Source organism: Bos mutus, chromosome 17 (assembly GCF_027580195.1).
Source record: "Bos mutus isolate GX-2022 chromosome 17, NWIPB_WYAK_1.1, whole genome shotgun sequence".
NCBI classification, from domain to species: Eukaryota; Metazoa; Chordata; class Mammalia; order Artiodactyla; family Bovidae; genus Bos; species Bos mutus.
The window spans coordinates 4,276,905-4,296,466 of NC_091633.1; the positions used below are offsets into that span (position 1 = coordinate 4,276,905).

The 19,562-nt window shown below is 53.3% G+C and overlaps 1 protein-coding gene across 8 annotated transcripts in view; it reads right to left on the reverse strand.

The window, feature by feature from the left end:
* Positions 1-4,294, reverse strand: part of EMID1 (EMI domain containing 1) — a 40,296-nt gene extending 36,002 nt beyond the window's left edge. For 2 of the 8 annotated variants that reach the window (XM_070385911.1, XM_070385907.1), the window contains exon 1: positions 4,045-4,289. In XM_070385911.1, coding sequence (XP_070242012.1) covers positions 4,045-4,145 — 101 coding nt within the window. In that variant the 5' untranslated portion in view covers positions 4,146-4,289. Of the gene's footprint in view, positions 1-4,044 lie in introns of all 8 variants that reach the window. The other 6 variants (XR_011467413.1, XM_070385908.1, XM_070385906.1 and 3 more) reach the window with 6 other exon arrangements.
* Between the last annotated feature and the right edge of the window lie 15,268 nt (positions 4,295-19,562).

Genomic DNA, 19,562 nt, shown 5'->3' on the forward strand with positions numbered 1-19,562 from the left:
GAGCTGGTGACCGGCCAGCAGAGATTTTAGACAGGAGAGGACAGTCAGACCAGGTGGCATTCAAGGTCAGCCCCTCGTGGCCTTTATCTTGTATGGGGGGAGGTCACCAAAAACTTTCCCACCCCTCTCTGGCCTTGAAGACCCAGCTCTGCTGTGGCCAGGATAAAACCGGAGCTCCTCAGCAGGGTCCCAGCCTGGCCCCTCCGCCCACTTTCCAGGGGTGTTACCGGCCTGGAGTCCACATTCCCCCACACTGCCCATTACCCTGACCGCTGGGACCCGCACACTTGAGCTGGCACTCTTTCTCCTTCCTGCCCTCCCTCCATGAGTGCCCTCTTCCCACCCCCGATCCTTGCAGACGAGATTCCCTCTGCCTGCAAAGCCCTCTCCCTGCTTCCGCAAACTCCTATCACCTTTGGAGCCTCCTGAGGCTCTAGGCACAGCTGGGCATCTGCAGGGTGTCCCTACCCCATCCCAGCCACTCACAGCAGCTTTGAGCTTTTTCTCCCCCACGAAGGTGCTAGGGGAGGGTGCTGGCAGGGATCGAGCCAGGATGGGGCTCAGCTTTAAAGGCGCCCAGGGAGGTTTGCTGAATGACGGAATGACTGAGGACAGGCAGTTGCCCTGGGTAGGGGAGCCTGGACCCGGGGGTTTCCCAGAGGTGGGCGTGGCCCCTGGAAGCCCCGCCTCCAGCCTGCTGCCCTTGGGCGCTTCTTCGCCCTCCCAACCCCCGCCCACCTTCCGGCATGCTTAGTGAGAACCCGCCTGAGACCCCGCCGCTGAGGCTGGGTTACCTCCTGTGGGACGGGGCGATGGCAGGGGCTGGGAGGAGACAGCACCCCTCTGCTGGGCCTGCCACTCCTGCCCACTCAGCACCTCTGCAGCCCCACAGGCTGCCGGGAGGAGAGAAAACAGGCCAGACCAGCTCGGCCTGGCACCAGCTGCCCCTAAAAGGGCCGCTCCCCCCCCTCCCCGACCTGCCCTCAACCCCCTGCCACGAGGGGCCCAGGGGACTTTGTCTCCACAGGGCCCAGGGCTGTGATCCGGAACAGTGATAGGGGCTAATTGCAGGAGGCAGCCAAGCGGGCTGGGGGCCAAGGGCCGTTATGAAAAGGAAAGGAAAGAAAGAAGACCCATGGGTGGGGGTGGGGTGGACGGAGCCCGAACCCCACACCGGAGTCCAAGCTCCAACCCTGGCCCTGCTGCTCCCTAACCTGGTGACCTCAGACGAGCCCTGGCCGGCTCTGGGCCTCGCTCTGTCCATCTGCACGTGGGGACAGCAGGACCTCCTCCAGCAGGGGGTGACTCACCCTAAGCCCCGAGCGCAGTGCTGACGTGCTTTTTGGTCGTTCTTGTTCCTGGACCGTGACATGGGGCCCACGCCAGGAGGCTGGGGTCCAGGGGCTTCCCTGAGGGACACCAGTACTGCACCTTCCGTACAGGGTCGACCCCCACCCCAAGCCTTGACTTTGAGATCGTGACTGTCAGGCTCTACATTTTACAGAGGGGAAACTGAGGCCCCGAGAGAAGTCACCTACCCAGGTCACCCCTATGGGTGCAACATTGGGATCTGAGCTCCCCGGGGAGAGGATGGGGAAGAAAGTTCTCCACTCTCCTTGACTCTGGGATTTGCCCAGAGGAAGCCAGTACTCTGCAAGAGAGGAGGATGGGCCAGGACGCCGGTGATGGCATCAACTCCAGAGCCACAGTGCTGAGACACAGACGGGTCATTACAGGCTGGAAGGGTCCTCGGAGGGGCGGAAGACTCCCCAGCAGGGACTGCGGGGGCGGACAGGGGCAAGACGAGCACAGGCAGCTCTGCACAGCCCCAGGCACCCTGGTTCCGGGGGTCTCGAAGTCTTGCCACATTCTTGGGCCTGGGGGCGGCCCCTTGGATGCTGTCCCGGGCCTCCCCCTCCCCAGGCACAAAGCCTCTTTTCTGCCTCTGGTCCCTCGGCTGCCAAGGGGCGCCTGGGGCGCGGGGCTGGAGGGAGGGGTGATGGGCGCGACATCCCCATGCCGTCTCCAGCAAGGCCCAGCGAGGTTGGGCTGGGGCCACAAGGGGAGGTCCTGGCAGCCCAGAACCACAGATTCCTCTAGCGAGGGTCCCCCCCCCCACTTAACGTTGGTGTTGCAGGTTGGGACCCTCCTCAGAACCTGCGTGAGCAGGGGATGAGGGGAGGGGAGAGGGGAAGAGGGAGGAAACTGAGAGGGGAACTAAGCCCTGGAGCCACGAAGAGACCTGCCCAAGGTCACACGCTGAGTGGGTGACAGAGCGGGAAGGAGACCTTGCTGTGTCTGAGGCTGGAGCCCCTGATTGCTGGCCATGACCTGCAAACCCTTCCCGGCTCCCCAAGCTGACACCCGTGCTCCCTCTTCCAGAGAGCTGCCGTGGTGAAGAGAACACTGGATCTGGGAACTGACTGACTTAGATTGAGGTGCTGTTTCTTCTCTTGGCCTCAGTCTTTCCATCTATAGAATGGGAGCAACAGCATTGCCTACAGGGCTTTTGTGATGCTCAGGCCACTCTGAGCCTTCAATGACCGGGTGACAGCCCCACAGCCACAGTCCTGCTCCCACACGGGGAGCCCTGCGGGGAAAGGAGCCCAGGCTGGGAGGCAGTGCACTGGCTGAAGGGCAGTGCAGGCCTTACGCCCTTCTCAACCGTCATCCTGAGCTTGACACTGGGTATTCCCAGGTCAGAGTCTTGGTCATTCTGGCACCTGGGACCCTGGGGGTTCACGTCCTTGCCCTCAGCAGGTCATATCCCCTCTCTGAGCCTCAGCTTTGTCTTCTATGAAATGAGGACCATACAAATGTGTGCCTTCCTGGCAGTCGGAAAGGTTCTGGAGGGGGACAGGTGCAGGTGAAATGCCAGCCCAGGTCAGCATGCGCGGTGGTGGCTGTGACAGCGGCCAGCATCAGTCCCCGTCTCAGACAACTGCACCTCTGGCCTCTGACATCACAGCCACCTCTGCCCTCCAGCCCTGCCTGCGTCACCTGCTCTTGCTAGCCCAGTGGGTACACGCTGGCCCCTGACCACTGGGAAAGCGGAATTTCTGAAAAGAATTAAAGAATTGAGGCCATAGGGGGTGGGGGCCCGGCAGGCCTTTGAATGGGATGAAAAGGCCCGGAGAGGCCTGGCTACTCTGTATTGTTTGCCTCAGACAACAGCAGTGGCTGGCCCTTGAGAGGGGACCGCAGCGGGGGCAGGGGCTACAGTCAGGACCAGGGCCTGGGCAGGTTCAAACAGTGTCACCAAGGCCAGAAAGACACAGATTTGAATCCCGGTTCTTCTGTCAGTGCTCAGAGAGCCTAGATTTTGTCAATTCTCCAGGGCCTCGATTTGCTCATCTGCTAAATGGGGACAAGTCTTCCCTAACTCATTCAATCCTTAACACTGCATGTAAAGGGCCCCCTGGCTGGTACTAGGGGATGCTCCATAAACACCACCAGATAGAATGTTCCCTGCTCTTGAGTGACGGGCAGGAAGACAGAGCACTCCCACAGCACTCAGTCTAAAATGCCAGGTCCCTGGGGGCCGACACTGACCCTAGGTCTGTGAAACTCCACCCGTCTTCTTCCTTCGAGGGAAATAAATAGCTGGGATACTAAAAAAAGCCAGGAGCAGAGTAAAGGGGGGAGGGTCCCCCAAGTGTCAGCTAGAGGGTGATCTGGGCTTTTCCTACGTGCAGGGAGGGGGCCCTGCGGAGGGGACGAGGAATCTTGGGGTTTCCTCCGTCGTGTCCCTTCCCCCTCCCCTGGGGTCCGGAGTTGAAGTGGTGGGGGCTGGAGAACGCTGTCGGGGGCTGCTGGCTCTGGATACGTGAAGCAGAGGACCCCCGCACGGCCCGGAGCTCCTGCCAGCTAATGAGGCCCACGGTCCCTGCCCCCACCGGAGCTGGCAGTGAGGTGGGGAACCGGGTCCCTTTCCCAATCCTGGGCTTGCACGGAGGTTGGGGGCGGGGGTGCCCCGAGTCCTGATCCCCAACCCCGGGCTGGCAGGACACTGAGGTGGTGCAGGGTGTGGGGGTCAGCCCTTACCTGCGCGCAGAGAACGGAGCTCCCCCGACGCTCCACGCGGCGCTCCCTCCTGGGAGCAGGAGCCCGAGGCAGAGCAGCGCCCAGGCCCGCGGGCCGCCCATGCTGCGCCCGGAGCCCTCCGCGCGCGGCCCCTCGCAATCGCCCCCAGCCTGGCGTGCCCGCTCGCCCGCCCGCCCGCGCCGCCAGCCGCCCCGGACGCGCGGATCCCGGTTCCCAGCGCAGCGGCGGGAGGGCGGGCGGGAGGCGGGCGCGGGGCGGGGGCGCGCGTTCCCGGCCTCGCCCGGCCCCTCCGCGCGGCCCCCCGCCCCTTGCGCCGCCGCTGCCAACCCGGAAGGAGCCCCAGGGGGCCGGGCGACCCCGCCAGGAAGCCCGCCAGGTGCCCACCTGAGCCTGGTGCCCTGCGCTGCTTGTCCCTTTTGGGGGCGGGGTGCCAGTTCCTAGGTGCCCAACCACGTGTTGCAAACTGAGGCCGAGCCACGGTCTCTGACGCAGCCAGGACCCAAAACCACCAAGCCTGGGCTAATGATGCCAGGGGCCTCATCCCCTCTGGATATTTTTGAGGGATCCAGTCATCGAGGCAAGAGGGGCGGTCCACTTATGCAACAAAAGCTGCCCAAGCGGTGCGCTCCACTGTGTGTGGGGGCACCTCACCTGCGCTTCTCGTTCTTTCTCAGTTTAATCTTAAGACTACTGTGGGTGAGGTGGGCACAGTCATCCCTATTTTAGAGAGAAAAAGAGGAAGGCCCAGGCACTTGTAGCCCGCCCTGGGAGAAGAAGACCTGGGCTGACCCTATAAGTCAGTGTCCACTTTTATTGCTGTTTTACAGATGGAGAAACAGGCCAAGAGGAGATGTTATCTACCCAAAGCACTCCATGAGTGGTCAGATCCAGGCCTCCTGACTTCAGAGGGGGTGTCATCTCTTTAGCACAATCAAGGAAGAGTGCAGACAGCATTTGGTCGGGGCCTGGGTCTCCCCATCTGTGATACTGGAAGGACAGGCTTAGGGTGGAGTTACTTCATCTGGGGTGTATGGATGGGCTTCTGGGCAGAGGGCTGTGAATTCCTCCAAAGTGTATGCCAGGGTGGTATGTGTATATGACACATGTGTGTGCAAGCGTGGTGGGGTGTGTGAAATGTGTGATGTCTGTGTGCGTGTGTGTGATGTATGTGTCTGTGACAGGAGTGTGTGTTTATGTGGAGGGGCCATAGCTTTCATCAGAGGGCACCTAGAACCTTCCCAAACTCCAGAATAGTCTCTGACCTCCCCGCTTCTGCCGGGACCGACAGGTTCAACCTCTGGTCAGGGAACTAGATCCCACATGCCTCAACGAAGAGTTCACATGCCACAAGTAAAGATCTTGCCTGCCTCAACAAAGATCGAAGATCTGGTGCAGCCAAATAAATACATATATATATATATATATATTTTGAAAGCCGAACACCCCAGATAGCACTTTGAAGGGCACACAGCTCATTAGGAAGGGAAAGTACTGGGCAGTGGCTTCTGTCCTGGGAGGGACCCGGGAGGACCACCGAGTGAGGAGCACCGCCACACCTGTTCGCAATGCGTCTGAGATGCTCCGTGATGAACACATGGGCTCAATCGTTCAGTCATGTCCTAATCTTGGCAACCCCATGGACTGTAGCCTGCCATGCTCCTCTGTCCATGGAATTCTCTAGGCAAGAATACTGGAGCAGGTTGCTATTTCCTACTCCAGAGGGAGAAATATCAATAACTTCAGATAACGTAGATGACACCACCCCAGTGGCAGAAAGTGAAGAGGAACTAAAGAGCCTCTTAATGAAGGTAAAAGAAGACAGTGAAAAAAAACCTGGTTTAAAACTCAACATTAAAAAAACTAAGATCATGGGATCCGGTGCCATCATTTCATGGCAAATAGATGGGGAAACGATAGAAACGGTGATGGATTTTACTTTCTTGGGCTCCAAAATCACTGCAGATGGTGACTGCAGCCATGGAATTAAAAGACACTTGCTCCTTGGAAGATAAGCTATGAAAAACCTAGACAGCCCATTAAAAAGCATAGACATCACTTTGAGAAAAAGGTCCATACACTTAAAGTTAAAGGTTTTTCCAGTAACTATGTACAGATGTGAGAGTTGGACCATAAAGAAGGCTGAGCACCAAATAATTGATGCTTTCAAACTGTGGTGCTGGAGAAGACTCTTGGCAGTCCCTTGGACAGCAAGGAGATCAAACCAGTCAATCCTAAAGGAAATCAACCCTGAATATTCAATGGAAGGACTGATACTGAAACTGAAGCTCCAATACTTTGGCCACCTGATGCAAAGAACCGACTCATTGGAAAAGACCTTGATGCTGGGAAAGACTGAAGGCAGGAGGAGAAGGGGACGACAGAGCATGAGATGGTTGGATGGCATCATTGATTCAATGGACATTTCCTCCAGGAGAGAGTGAAGGACAGGGAAACCTGGTGTGCTTTGTGGGGTCACAAAGAGTCGGACACAGCTAAACAACAAAAAAACAACTCCAGGGGCTCTTCCCAACTCGGATCAAACTCAAGTCTTCTGCATTGGCAGACGGGTTCTTTACCACTGAGCCACGAGGGAAGCCCAGATGGACTGCATACATGTTCCTTTATCACCAAACTTGTGGGAGCTCTGAGCCACTGTGGAATTTCTCCAGCAGTGGATACTCTAAGGAAAAGCTGTTATCAACATTGTGACATCAGAGGCTGGGGGCCCTTGGTCCAGGGTATTTATTTGAAACTATAGCCTGGAGAATCCCAGGGACGGGGGAGCCTGGTGGGCTGCTGTCTATGGGGTCGCACAGAGTCGGACACGACTGAAGCGACTTAGCAGCAGCAGCAGCAGCATAGCTATGACTTAAAACTCAACATTCAGAAAACTAAGATCATGACATCTGGTCCCATCATTTCATGGCAAATAGATGGGGAAACAGTGGAAACAGTGACAGACTTTATTTTTTGGGGCTCCAAAATCACTGCAGATGGTGATTGCAGCCATGAAATTAAAAGATGCTTGCTACTTGGAAGAAAAGCTATGACCAACATAGACAGCATATTAAAAAGCAGAGACATTACTTTGCCAACAAAGGTCCGTCTAGTCAAGGCTATGGTTTTTCCAGTAGTCATGTATGTGAGAGTTGGATTATAAAGAAAGCTGAGCGCCGAAGAATGGATGCTTCTGAACTGTGGTGTTGGAGAAGACTCTTGAGAGTCCCTTGGATTGCAAGGAGACCCAACCAGTCAATTCTAAAGGAAATCAGTCCTGAATATTCATTGGAAGGACTGATGCTGAAGCTGAAACTCCAATACTTTGGCCACCTGATGAAGAGAACCGAATCACTTGAAAAGACCCTGATGCTGGGAAAGACTGAAGGCAGGAGGAGAAGGGGACAACAGAGGATGAGATGGTTGGATGGCATCACTGACTGGATGGACATGAATTTGAGTAAGCTCTGGGAGTTGGTGATGGACAGGGAGGCCTGGTGTGCTGCAGTTCATAGGGTTGCAAAGAGTCAGACATGAGTGAGTGACTGAACTGAGGGCTTCCCTGGTGAAACAGTGGCTAAGACTTCATGCTCCCAGTGCAGGGGACCCGGGTCTGATACCTGGTTGGGGAACTAGAGCCCGGATGTTGCAGCTAGAAGATCTTGTGTGCCTCAAATAAGACCCCATGCAGCCAAATAAATAAATGAAAATACATATTTTTTTAAAAACCCAGAGTTCCCTGGTGGCACAGTGAATAAGAATCTGCCTGCCAATTCAGGCCACACAGGTTCAGTCCCTGCTCTGGGAAGATTCCACGTGCCGCAGAGCAACCAAGCCCGTGCACCACAGCTACGAGAGTCCGTGTTCTAGAGCTCATGTACCGCAACCATGGAGCCCGTGCGCTGCAACTACTGAAGCCCGAGAACATAGAGCCCATGCTCCTTGACAAGAGAAGCCACCGCAATGAGAAGCCGGAGCCACAACTAGAGAAAGCCCGCACAAAGCAACGAAAGACCCAGCGCAGCCAAAAAAATAACCTCTACAGCTAGAGCCCGTGGCAGTGCAGTCCAGCAGTTAATGCAGGCTCAGTGCCCCTTTGGCCCAGACGTCAGTGAGCAACCACTTGGTACTGTGTGACCTGGGACAAGTCACCTCTCCTCTCTGAGCCTCATTTCCTTACCTGGAAAAACAAGGCAGGTTTTTTTTTCTTTACATGTTCCTACATATTTGTAGATCACTGTAAGTGTTGGCTTTGCTTTCTCTTTAAGATAGCATGAGCATTTCTTCATGCCCTTAAATGTCCTTCTGAGATGTAGTGTTTTTATATTATTAGTTATGCTGTATTTTCTACTCTTTGTTGTGTAGATCTTAGTTCACCAACCAGGGGTTGAATCCATGCCTCCTGCATTGAGAGTGCACAGTCTTAACAACTAGACTGCTAGGGAAGTCCCAGAGCGAGGCAGTTAAGGACATGGAAGCAACCTAAGTGGTCCTCAACAGGTGAGGGGATAACGAAAATGTGGTATATATATACACCTATATATACCGTGATATCTCATTGTATATGCAATGGAATGTTACTCAGCCGTAAAAAGAACGACGTATTGCCATTTGCAGCAACATGGATGGACCTGGAGATCATCTAAGTGAAGTAAGTCAGAGAGAAAGTCAAATACCATATGATACCACTTATATGTAGAACCTTAAAAATGATACAAATGAACTTATTTCCAAAACAGAAATAGAATCAGACATAGAAAACAAACTTGCAGTTACCAAAGGGGAAAGGTGCGGGAAGGATAAATTAGGTATTTGGGATTAACAGATACACACTACTTTATATAAAATAGATAAACAAGGGGAACTATATTTACTATCTTGTAATAACCTATCATAGAAAATGATACGAAAAACTGAACGTGTATATATATAAATGAGTCACTTTGCTGTGTACCAGAAACTAACACAACAGTGTAAATCAACCCTGCTTCAATTAAACAAACAAAAGACAAGGCAGTTTTTAAGCTTTGGGTCTCTGGGCAGTGGTCCTGGGGCAGAGTATGAGGCGCCCTTTCGAGCACACCCTCCTGGTGCACATCAGTCTAGTTTCTGGTCCTCTTTGCTCCCTGAGCAGGAAGGGCAGGAAATGCTGCGGGGACCTGGGTTTGGTCATTTGAGGTTTCAGCGTTTGCTGAGATGGGGAGGAGAGGGGCCTCCTCCCCGGGGGCCTGATCTTCTCGCTGCCAAGACTCGACCACAAACCGCCAGTAACGACAGCAGCTTCCGGTCTGGTCGGAGCGCTGACTGTGCGCCAGGTGCTGCGCTAAGCATTTTACTTTCGTTGTCGTCTGCCCTCTTCCCCCACACCTGGGAGGCCGCCAGATTATCCCCAGGTGTGGGGCTCAAGGCTGGTGAGTGATGGAGGCCGGCCTGGGTGCTTACCCACCAGGCCACACTGCCACCCTCTGGTCCAGCCCTGCATGGGGGGCTTCTTTGGGTGAAAAGAGAGATCAGCGCAGATTTAGACTCCCATCGGGAGCTGAGGAGGTAAGAGGCAGCACACACGCACACACAAGTGTGTGGGCCACATGGGGACATGGACTCAGACACTGCCCGCCCCCACCCCAACCCCGAAGCAGGCCACGGGGTCTGGAAAACATAGCCCTGCTGGTGTGGATTCACTGACACATCCAGCAGCCTAGTCCAAACAGGAAATGCTGTTCTCCTAACAGCAAACAAACCTGGGTCACAGCCTTCCTTCCCGTTATCTCCCCCTGGGGCCTGTGCTAAGGGCCTCTCCTCTCCGCCTATGTCCCAAAGGCAGCCTCCCCGGCTGGGGGTGCCTGTAAGATCAGCCCTGTCCACACACCAGCCCAGGTGCCCCTGGTGATCTGCAGCCATATCCTGCCCATTCTATAGGGGCAGGAGCAGCCCAAGAGGGCTGGGGTACCCAAGTCCATGGCAGCAGCCCCCAGGGGCCCAGGCAGCACCAGAGGTCTGCAGAACCTCTGCCTAGACAAAGGGCAGGGCCAGAGGGCCGGCCTTCCAGGTTAGGGAACAATGCCTGCGTCCTTTGCCTTTGATTTGGAGGCCCGGGGCTGCGGCCCCTCGCTGGGCCAGGGCGGGGATGCTGGGGGACCCGAGGGCCTGTAGCTGCCCAGCCAAGTTAGTTATGCTCCATGGAGCTGCCCTTCTCACCCAGTTCTTTCCTTCCTCATGGGGCTGGGACTGGGGCTGGAAGGGAATGGTAGCAGGAAGGAAGCTGTCAGAAAATCATAAATCAGGGGCCCAAGAGGGCCTTCCTGCCCTCCTCGGAAATCCTAGGAGGAGAGGCTGGCACCTCTGGGGTTGTGGGGAGGATGACAGAGTGGCCGGCAGGGCACCTATGTTTGGAGTTAGGAGACGTGGATGTGTGCGTGATCCACAGTGAGACCCTTCTCTCCAGGTCTCGGTGTTCCCATCTGGAAGGCAGAGGAGGGAGGGATACAAGGCTTGGGGACTTTCCTGTGGCTGTGCTGTGTTGGCCGTGAAGAACTAGACAAATAAATGGCTGCTTCTTAATAACATTTGTCCCAATTGCCTTCCTCTGGTTTTCCCCCCAAATCCCCTCCTTTCTGCCCCCTGCTTATGCCCTTCCTCCCTTCTCTGGGGGTCCCTTTGCTCTGCTTCTCTCTCCACACCTCCCCTCTTGCAAAAACAAACTAGTAAAGTCTTCTTAAGGCAGCATCCCCCTAGCTGGAGGGGACGGGGCAGGTAGAATAGGAAAAAAAAAAAAAAAATTATTGGCTCATTTATACTAGAGTGTTAATGACTGATATGTTGAACGTTGTTAAATGTTGGGGCCCATTTAACAGGCATTCTTCCTCATTTAAACTCTAAATCACTGGTAGTGGAATTTGTCTGCTAGTAAGGGGGATGCTTGGTCACCAAGGGTCTAGGAAAAAGATATGCCAGGTGAAAAGGCCTTCTGTGTGGGGAAAGCATCCATCTCCCCATCCCCTGCTGGATGCATCTGGAGTGGCAGCCACGAGTCCCTGCAGATTAGTTGGATCTGGCAAGTGCAAAGGACAGGTGAGAGAAGCCACTCAGAGCAGAGACCCCGGAGCTGCCTGCCAGCCCCACCAGCCCCAGGAGGTGCCTGCCCGGCCAGCAGCATGTGGGCCTGCCCCACCTGACACCCACAGGATGAATGGGTTCCACTCTGAGGAGGAAGAGGAGAAGGAAAGAGAAAGAGCCAGCGAGAGGCAGAGGCATTTGGAAAGACAGAGAGATCGACAAAGAGGCAGACGCAGAGAGAAGTTCTCCTGGGGAAAAGGACCCCAGGTTGTTGGTCTCAGCTCCTCTGGGGGCCGAGCAGAGGGGGTGGGACCAGGGTGCCAGCTCAGCGCCATCCTATGCACCCACAGGCTCTGCCTTGCTCAGAGCCGCACCCTGCAGCCCTGAGAGTCAGGAGCTGGGCCTTCTTCCATCTGCTGCCCATGTCTGGCCCTGGCCGCCCAGTGAGCTCTGGTTTGCCTGTGCTGCTGATGTAAGTTGTGCCATGGCAGCCCCGTCAGGCAGATGGAGCCGCTGGCCCGAGAATAAATGGATTTCTAGCCTGCAGCTTGGCCTGGGAAGTCATAAATGGATGGACAGCATATGAGTGTGTGCAGCCCTGGAGTACCTGGACTCCAGGCTCTCCCTGCCTTGCCCTCCGGTCCAGCCCTCTGGGGCCAAGCCTGGATCTTCTCCACCTGCCCGCTCTTCGGCTCTTGTCCCTTCCCACCTTTCCACTCCCCATGGGATGTGGCCTCGCATGTGCCTCCTCGCTGACCCTTCCAGTCCTTCGGAACCTTCCCTAAGGCGAATGGAGGCATTTCTCCATGGGGGGAACCTGCAGTGTCTCTGCTGCCCTGAGGCAAGAATGGAATGTGGCCTGGCCTGCTCACCTTCCCACTGCCCCAGACCCTGAGATACCAATGCGAGTCTCCATTTTCCCAGACAACCCTCTGCTCTACAGTTGGACTATGGGGCTTTCCCTTTGCATCCCTTCTGCCTGCCAATGCCCATACCCCTTCTGTCTCAGCTCAGACGTGACTCCCTCCCTGCCTCCAGGAAGGTGTCCCACACACCAACTCTAAGTCTTGTGTCCACTGGGCTTCCCCACTCATAGAATTTTATGTAAGAGCCACCTGTTGATTTGTCTGGTTCCCTTGATGGGTCATAGATAGTTGCTGGCCCCTTTCTGTAATCTTCCTAACAGTACTAGGAAAGCTACATACCCCAGAAGCCATAAAGGATGCATTGAGTACTTAAAATTTTCTGCATAGAGAAAGAATAATATGATTAACTGTGGGAAAAAATGGCAACCTATCAGAAAAAAGACAACTAATTTCCTCCATATATAAAGAGCTTTTACAAATCAGTAACATCAATGACCCAATAGAGGAACAAACAAAAGTTATGAACAGACAACTCGGAATGACAAGGCATTCAACTTCACTCAAAAGAGAAAAATTGGACATGAAAACCACAGGGAGATAGCACCTTCCAAAACTGATGGCTAAGATTTTTGATAAAATGCTTTGGCAAGTCTGTGGGGGAAAATGTCACTTCATATATTCCATCTTTGGAGCACAGTTGGTAATATGTAATAAAAGATAAAACTTGTATTACCTTGACCTGGTAATTCCACAATGAGGCAATTTCTTACATGTACATTTGCAAAGAACAGAAGGAAATGAACTGCAGCACTATATGTAGTATCAAAAAACTGGAAACAACCGAAATACCATTGCAGATTAGTACACTAAGGCACACCCGTCAGAGGAACGCTGCGAAGTCAATGGGGTATGGGAAATGTGGCATTGCCACATAGTGGAATATTAGCCATCACAAGGAACACAGCATGGATACACACTACAGAGCCTTGACAACATTATACTGAGTGAAAGAAGCCAGACACCAAAGGCTACATTCTGTATTTATATGAAATGAACAGGCAAGTCCCGAGAGACAAGAAAGTAGATTAGTGATTGCCAGGGACTGGGGACTGGGGACTGGGACTCGGGAGTGACTGCTAATGGGTCTGGGCTTTCTTTTTAGGGAGATGAAAATGTTCTAAAATTAGTGGCGATGATTGCACAACTCTGAATATACTAGAAATCACTCAATTGTTCATACTAAAGAATGGGTTTTGTGGCATGGGAATTATATATACCAATACATATTCCTAAAGATGAGGCTTATATATACATTTACCTATATAAAGATGGGGTAGATAGTGGAACTTCTAAGATCAGTTAAGTGAAAAGAGTAACGGCAGCTTTGTGTAAAGGATGCTGGCGTGTGTGGGGAATTGCACAAATACCCCCCATAAGTACTCAGGTTACACATTCACTTTCTCTAGAAGAATTCACCAGAAACTGCTAGCTGGCTGCCTTTGGGAAGATGGAATGAGGGACCGAAGGTGTGAGTTTTTACTGTGAATCCTTTTGCATGGTTCAAAGAAAAAATTAATGCCAGAAAGTATACATACTATAGTCACCCTTTGCCCTAAGAATTAAGTACGTGTGTGTGTGTGTGCACATATGAACTGGCAGCTCTTAGATTCCCAGCCCAGAAGCTGGAGGGCGCCTGCAGCCTGGGAGGGCCCCTGAGTGCTGGGGTGAGGTTTCAAGACAGACCTCCACCTCTGGGCAGGCTGAGGCTCCACAGGGCTGGATTGGGAACTGGGCCTCTGAACCAGCTGGACCCTGGGAGGCGGCCCCTCCCTGCCCTCCCGGGAAGGACCCCGAGCCCCTGTCCTCACCAGGCCTGGCCCGGGGCTTCCAGTCACTCATGACGCACCTGAGGGGAGGCTGTTTGGGGAGGTGGGCTCCCTGGCCAGAGGGAAGTCCTGGCAGAGAGCTGGGGCAGCCCCCATGTCGGCACTGAACCATGAGAAACTGAAGTGGGCTGTGTTCTTCCCTGATCCCAGGGAGGGAAGAAGAGGAAGACAGGGGGAGGGAAGACAGAGACAGAGAAGAGCAGGATGAGAGAGCGCGGATGTTAGAGACAGAAACTGAGCCCAGGCGTCAGCAGGGAGGAGCTCGGCCTGATGAGGACAGCAGGGCTGCCACGCGGCAGACAGAGATGTGGAGAGAGCAGAGAGACTGTGGGAGGACAGGGCGGTGGCAAGGGGCAGGTGGCGGGCAGAGTGCGGGGGCGGCAAGGGCCTGCCCCCTCCTGAGCCAGCCCTGGGCCTTTATCTCTGTGCCTGTAGACGGCACACATTATCATAGCCGCCCATGCAGAGGTATGTTGCCCAGGACAGGGAGGCCAGGAGGCTGATAAGCTGCATAGCTAGAGACAACAGAATGCCACTCAGCATCTGGCTTTGGAGCCCTGGAGCAGATGGTCAGGACAGTCCAGGCCCAGACTTGACCCTGGGACCCCGCACTGTGCCCAGCTCCCTCCAATGGGGACCTGTTGGCCCATCTGGGCTGCTTCTGTCCTGCCATGGTGGGACGTTCCCAGGAGCAGAGCGGACCTGTCTGGACTCCAGCCTGCTGTCAGGAAGGGGCTGACACTGTAGCCCCAGCTTGGGCAGCAGGATGACGTCTCAATCCTGCCTGTATCTTCCTCACTCTGTGGCCCTGGCCAAGCTGCTTCCCCTCTCTGAGCCTCAGTGTGCTTGCCTGGAAAGTGGGGATAGCAGCACTTGTCTCAGGGTAGGCTGCTTAACTGTGCGAGCTAAGTCTCTTCAGTCGTGTACGACTCTTTGCTACCTGCCAGGCTCCTCTGTCCATGGCATTTCCCAAGCAAGAATACTGGAGTGGATTTCCTTCTCCAGGGGATCTTGCCAAACCAGGGATCCAACCCATGTCTCTTATGTCACCTACACTGACAGGTGGGTTCTTTACCACTGAGCCATAGGCTTAAGAGGAGCATTCAAATTCAAAAGTGGAGCTCCTTACGCAGGGCTGCCACATTCTGCTCAGGAAAAAGTACCCACGTGAATCTGAGGCATAGGGTGTGCAGTTTGCAGAATGAGACATCTGGGCATCAGGGTAAACCTGACAGATGGAAGAGCCAGTCTTCCCCAAAGAGAATACTGGGGGAGAATCGGATTTTCTAAAGGTCCCTCGTTATGGCATGCTTCTGTTGGCCAATCTCTCCAGCTAAAGCAAGGAAAATCCCTGTTGAAATTCAGAATTTTTCTCTATGTATTTACTCAAGACTAGACCCAATAGTTTAATTACTGTCATCGTGGCTGGCTTTCTTAGCTGGCCCAGGGAACCAACTGGTTCTTCTAGTTTCAGTTGTACTCTGCCTGCAATTAGGACGCTCTGCCACTAGGTGGCGTCTTGGGTTTGCACCTGCAGTGAAGTGAGTTTTTTTTTTGTTTGTTTGTTTGTTTGTTCTGGGGGGTTTTTTGGTCTCTCTGATCCACTCCACTCCAAGAAGCTGCCTTTCCTAAAGACAGGAATACAGAGACAGTCTCTAGACTGATGGAAAAGAGTGCTGTTATCACTTAACAATGCCTGCCCTGGATGAAGGAATAGAAAACAGGGACTTCTGTGCCCGCAGCCCTCTAGACTGTGCCTCTGAGTATGTGTTTCTATTTAATGATACTTTTTTAGACTAAATGGGAATCTGTGAAACACTTGAATGTAAATATTAGGATTACTAATCACTGTTTAAGAAGGGATGTTTGTACAAATAATTTTTGTAATAAAGAACGTAGAGTTTGGGGAAACATTTGCAGCAAAATATTAAAAAAAAAAAAAGCAAACATGATGGTTCAGCCTTTCTTTCTGGACAGTTAAGAATTTCCATTTTTTTTCCCCACAGTCATTTCTGTTTTCCACTGTGCCTCGAGGCATGTGGGATCTTAGTTCCCTGACCAGGGATGGACCCTATGCCCCATGCAGCAGAAGCATGGAGTCTTGACCACTGGATCACCAGGGAAATCTCTCACCACAGTCCTTTGAAAGAGAGACACCTCGAATGCCTTTTCTTACCCACTCCTTCCAAAGCGCTCACAGGCAACTCTCATTCCTGGAGTTGAGATGTTCACAGCTTCCCTCAGGTCTGTGGCTATCGGCTCACTCGCTCTCTGTCTCAGTGAGCCTGTTCTTGGAAGAAACCATAAAAGAACAGGAAAGGCCCTTTTGGCTGCACTCTCCTTAAGAATTGCTGGGTTTTATGAAATCATTCTTTTTCATCAGTAATCCCTCAAAGCCTTCTTAGACTCTTTTTAGTGGTAAAACATTATGATAATATAATATCATTAAAGTTTTTTTTTTAAGAAAATAAATTATTTGTAATCCATCCACCTTGATGTAGTGATTCCCCAGATCTTTGTTTGGGGTTTGGGCTTTCCTTCTTTTTAGTGCTTTTTTTTTTTTTTTTGCCAAATAAAGAGAACTTCCAGTCCCATTGAAAATCTTTTCCCCACCTCCAGACAGCTGAAAATCCTCCTTCTTTCTTAGCTTAACTCTTGACTGCTTGTCCTTTGAAGTTAAATCTGGTTTATTTCTAATCTGTGCTGAATTGTTCTGTATGGATAGTCACACAGGAGATCAGAGGAAGCTGAATGCAAAGGCCAGGAGTTGTCACAGTTTCCACGTACACGGCCACCCGTTCGGGATCCATATAAGTAAAAAGAGCAAAGGGATGTTTGAAGGGTTGGACACCAGATATCTTTGTTCGTGGGGATTATGGGTGTGCCTGTATTTTCTTGTTTCTAACTAGTTGGCTTGGTGGTCTCTCATGTTTTGCGCTTGTAACTTAAAATATAAATTATTTTTGAAACTAATTGGTTATTCTTGGTTGCACTGGGTCCTCATTGCTGCGCACAGACTTCACTTGGTTGTGGTGAGCAGGGGCTACTCTTCGACGCCGTGCACAGGCTTCTCAGGGCGGGGGCTTCTCTTGTGAAGCACAGGCTCTAGGCACACGGGCTTCAGGAGTTGCAGCACATGGGCTCCACAGTTGCAAATCGAGGGCTCCTGAGCACAGGCTCAGTAGTTGTGGCTCATGGGCTTAGTCGCCCTGAGGCATGTGGAATCTTCCCGGACAAGGGATTGAACCCGTGTCGTCTGCATTGGAGGGAAGATTCTCAACCACTTGGCCCCCCAGGGAAGTCTTCTGCAGATATAATTAAATTAATGACTTTGAGATGAGATCATCCTGGATTACCCAGATGGGCCCTAAATCCAAGGACAAATGTCCTGATAAAGGACACTGGAGGAGAGACAGAAAGAAGGCGCTGTGAAGACAGAGGCAGAGCTTCACGAGGGATGCAGTCACCAGCCGAGGAGCTCCTGGAGCCCCCGGGAGCTGCTTGAGGCAGGGGAGGACCCCCCTCTAGATGCTTCAGAGGGAGCCCTGCTGACATCCTGACTTCCTCCTCCAGAAGTGTAACAGGATACACTTCTGCAGCTTTAAGCCAAGTTTGTGCTCATTTGTTACGTCAGCCCCAGGACACTGGTACAGGAGGGCAAGTGGGGATGGAGAGAAGTCACCAGATCTGGAGATTTTTGCGTGCTAAGTCACTTCAGCCACGTCTGACTCTTTGCGACCCCATGGACTGTAGCCCGCCAGGCTCCTCTGTCCATGGGATTCTGCAGACAAGAATACTGGAATGGGTTGCCATGCTCTCCTCCAGAGGATCTTCCCAACCCAGGGACCAAACCCCTATCTCTTACAGTCTCCTATATTGGCAGGTGGGTTCTTTACCACTAGCACCACCTGGGAAGGAGATATTTAGGAGGTAGAAAAAACCTTCCCCACACACCTCCTCTCCTGTCCGAATTCCCAGGCATTGCCTTTTACTCCAACTGTGATGATTTGAGTCTCATTCCTTCCACTGAGGGCTGCAAAATGGGTGACAGTCATCTTTAGAGGGTGCCTGGCACACGGCGAGCACTTAGTATGGGGCGACAACGGTTATAAATTCATAAAATCTTAAAGAGTATGCAAAATGTCCTTTCACTTTGCAAATATACCCAACCCTCAGAACCTTCCCCGCTGGCCTCAGGGAGGCCAAAGGCAGTAACTGTCGTGGGACAGAGCTGTCGTGGGTTAGATGGTGTCCTTCTAAAACATGCTGAAATCCTAACCTTTGGGATGTGATGTTATTTAGAAAGAGAGTCTTTGAAGATGCTCAAGTTGGGCATCCCCAGTGACTCAGTGGTAGAGAATATGTCTGCAATGCAGGAGACGCGGGTTCGATTCCTGGGTCAGGAAGATCCCCTGGAGGAGGACACAGCAACCCACTCCAGTATTCTTGCCTGGAGAATCCCATGGACAGAGAAGCCTAGTGGGCTGCGGTCCGTAGGATCGCAAAGAGTCAAACATGACTGCAGTGAATGAGCATGCAAGTTAAGGTGAGGTCATTGAGGTGGACCCTCATCCAACATGGCTGTGTCCTTATGAAAGGGGAAATCTGGACACATGGACAGATGGAGGGAAAATGGTGTGAAGACAGGGAGAGGGCCACCACTGATACGAGGAGTGCCCGACGCCACCAGAAGGTACAGAGAGCGGTGGTATAGATGCCCCTTCAGGCCCCTGAAGGCACTTGCAGAGCCCTCAACCTCAGACTCCCGCCTCCTGAGCTGCGAGGCCAGAAGTGTGCTGTTCACGCCTCCCGTTTGTGGTACTTGGTTACTGCAGCCCCAGGACTCTATACAGGTAGGGATGGGCATCATGGTCTGGGGAAACTGGTCATTCCAGGGCCTGGGGGGGGGCCTTGGGCCGTTCCAAAACCCTGTCCCCCCAACGGTCACTGTCCAGGCCTGCGGCCGGGCCGGGCTACTTCTCTCCCCGCCGGCCCCCCGGCCCCACCAGCAGAAGTGCACAGGCACTTCCAGGGCTGGGCTGCACTTGGAAGCCCTGGCAGGGGGTTTCCAATTTGTCCCCTTCCCGGTCAGCAGGGACCCATCATCTGGAGGGCCTGTCGGCCGCCCCTGGCAGGGGAATCGGGACTGCGCTGTGGCAAGTGGTCAGGGAGGGGTGGCTCCCTTTATGGCCAGGGACCCTGGCAGGAGACAGCAGGTCCTGCAGTAGGCCCCTGGGCCAAGCCTGGCCCTGTGCTTACTTGCTGGGTGACCTCAAGCCACTCATATCACCCCGCTCATCTTGGTTTCCTTAGCTACTAAATGAGGGGCAGAAGTAGAAATTACCTCCAAATACGGCTGCCAGGATTCGGTGGGAGAATGGGAATACCAGGATGCTTGATGAAGGAAAATTTTAGATACTTTTTTAACTTAAAAAAAATCAGGGTGGATTTCCCTTGTGGCGCAGCAGATAAGAATTTGCCTGCCAATGGGATCGACACAGGTTCGATCCCTGGTCCGGGAAGATTCCACATGCCTCAGAGCAACTTAGCCTGTAAGCCACAACTACAGAAGCCCTCTTGCTCAAGGGCCCTCAAGTCACAACTGCTGAAGGCCTCGAGCCTAGAGACTGTGCCCCACAACAAGAGACACCCCACACCACAACAAAGAAGAGCCCCTGCTCGCCACAGCTAGAGAAAGTTCACAGGCAGCAAC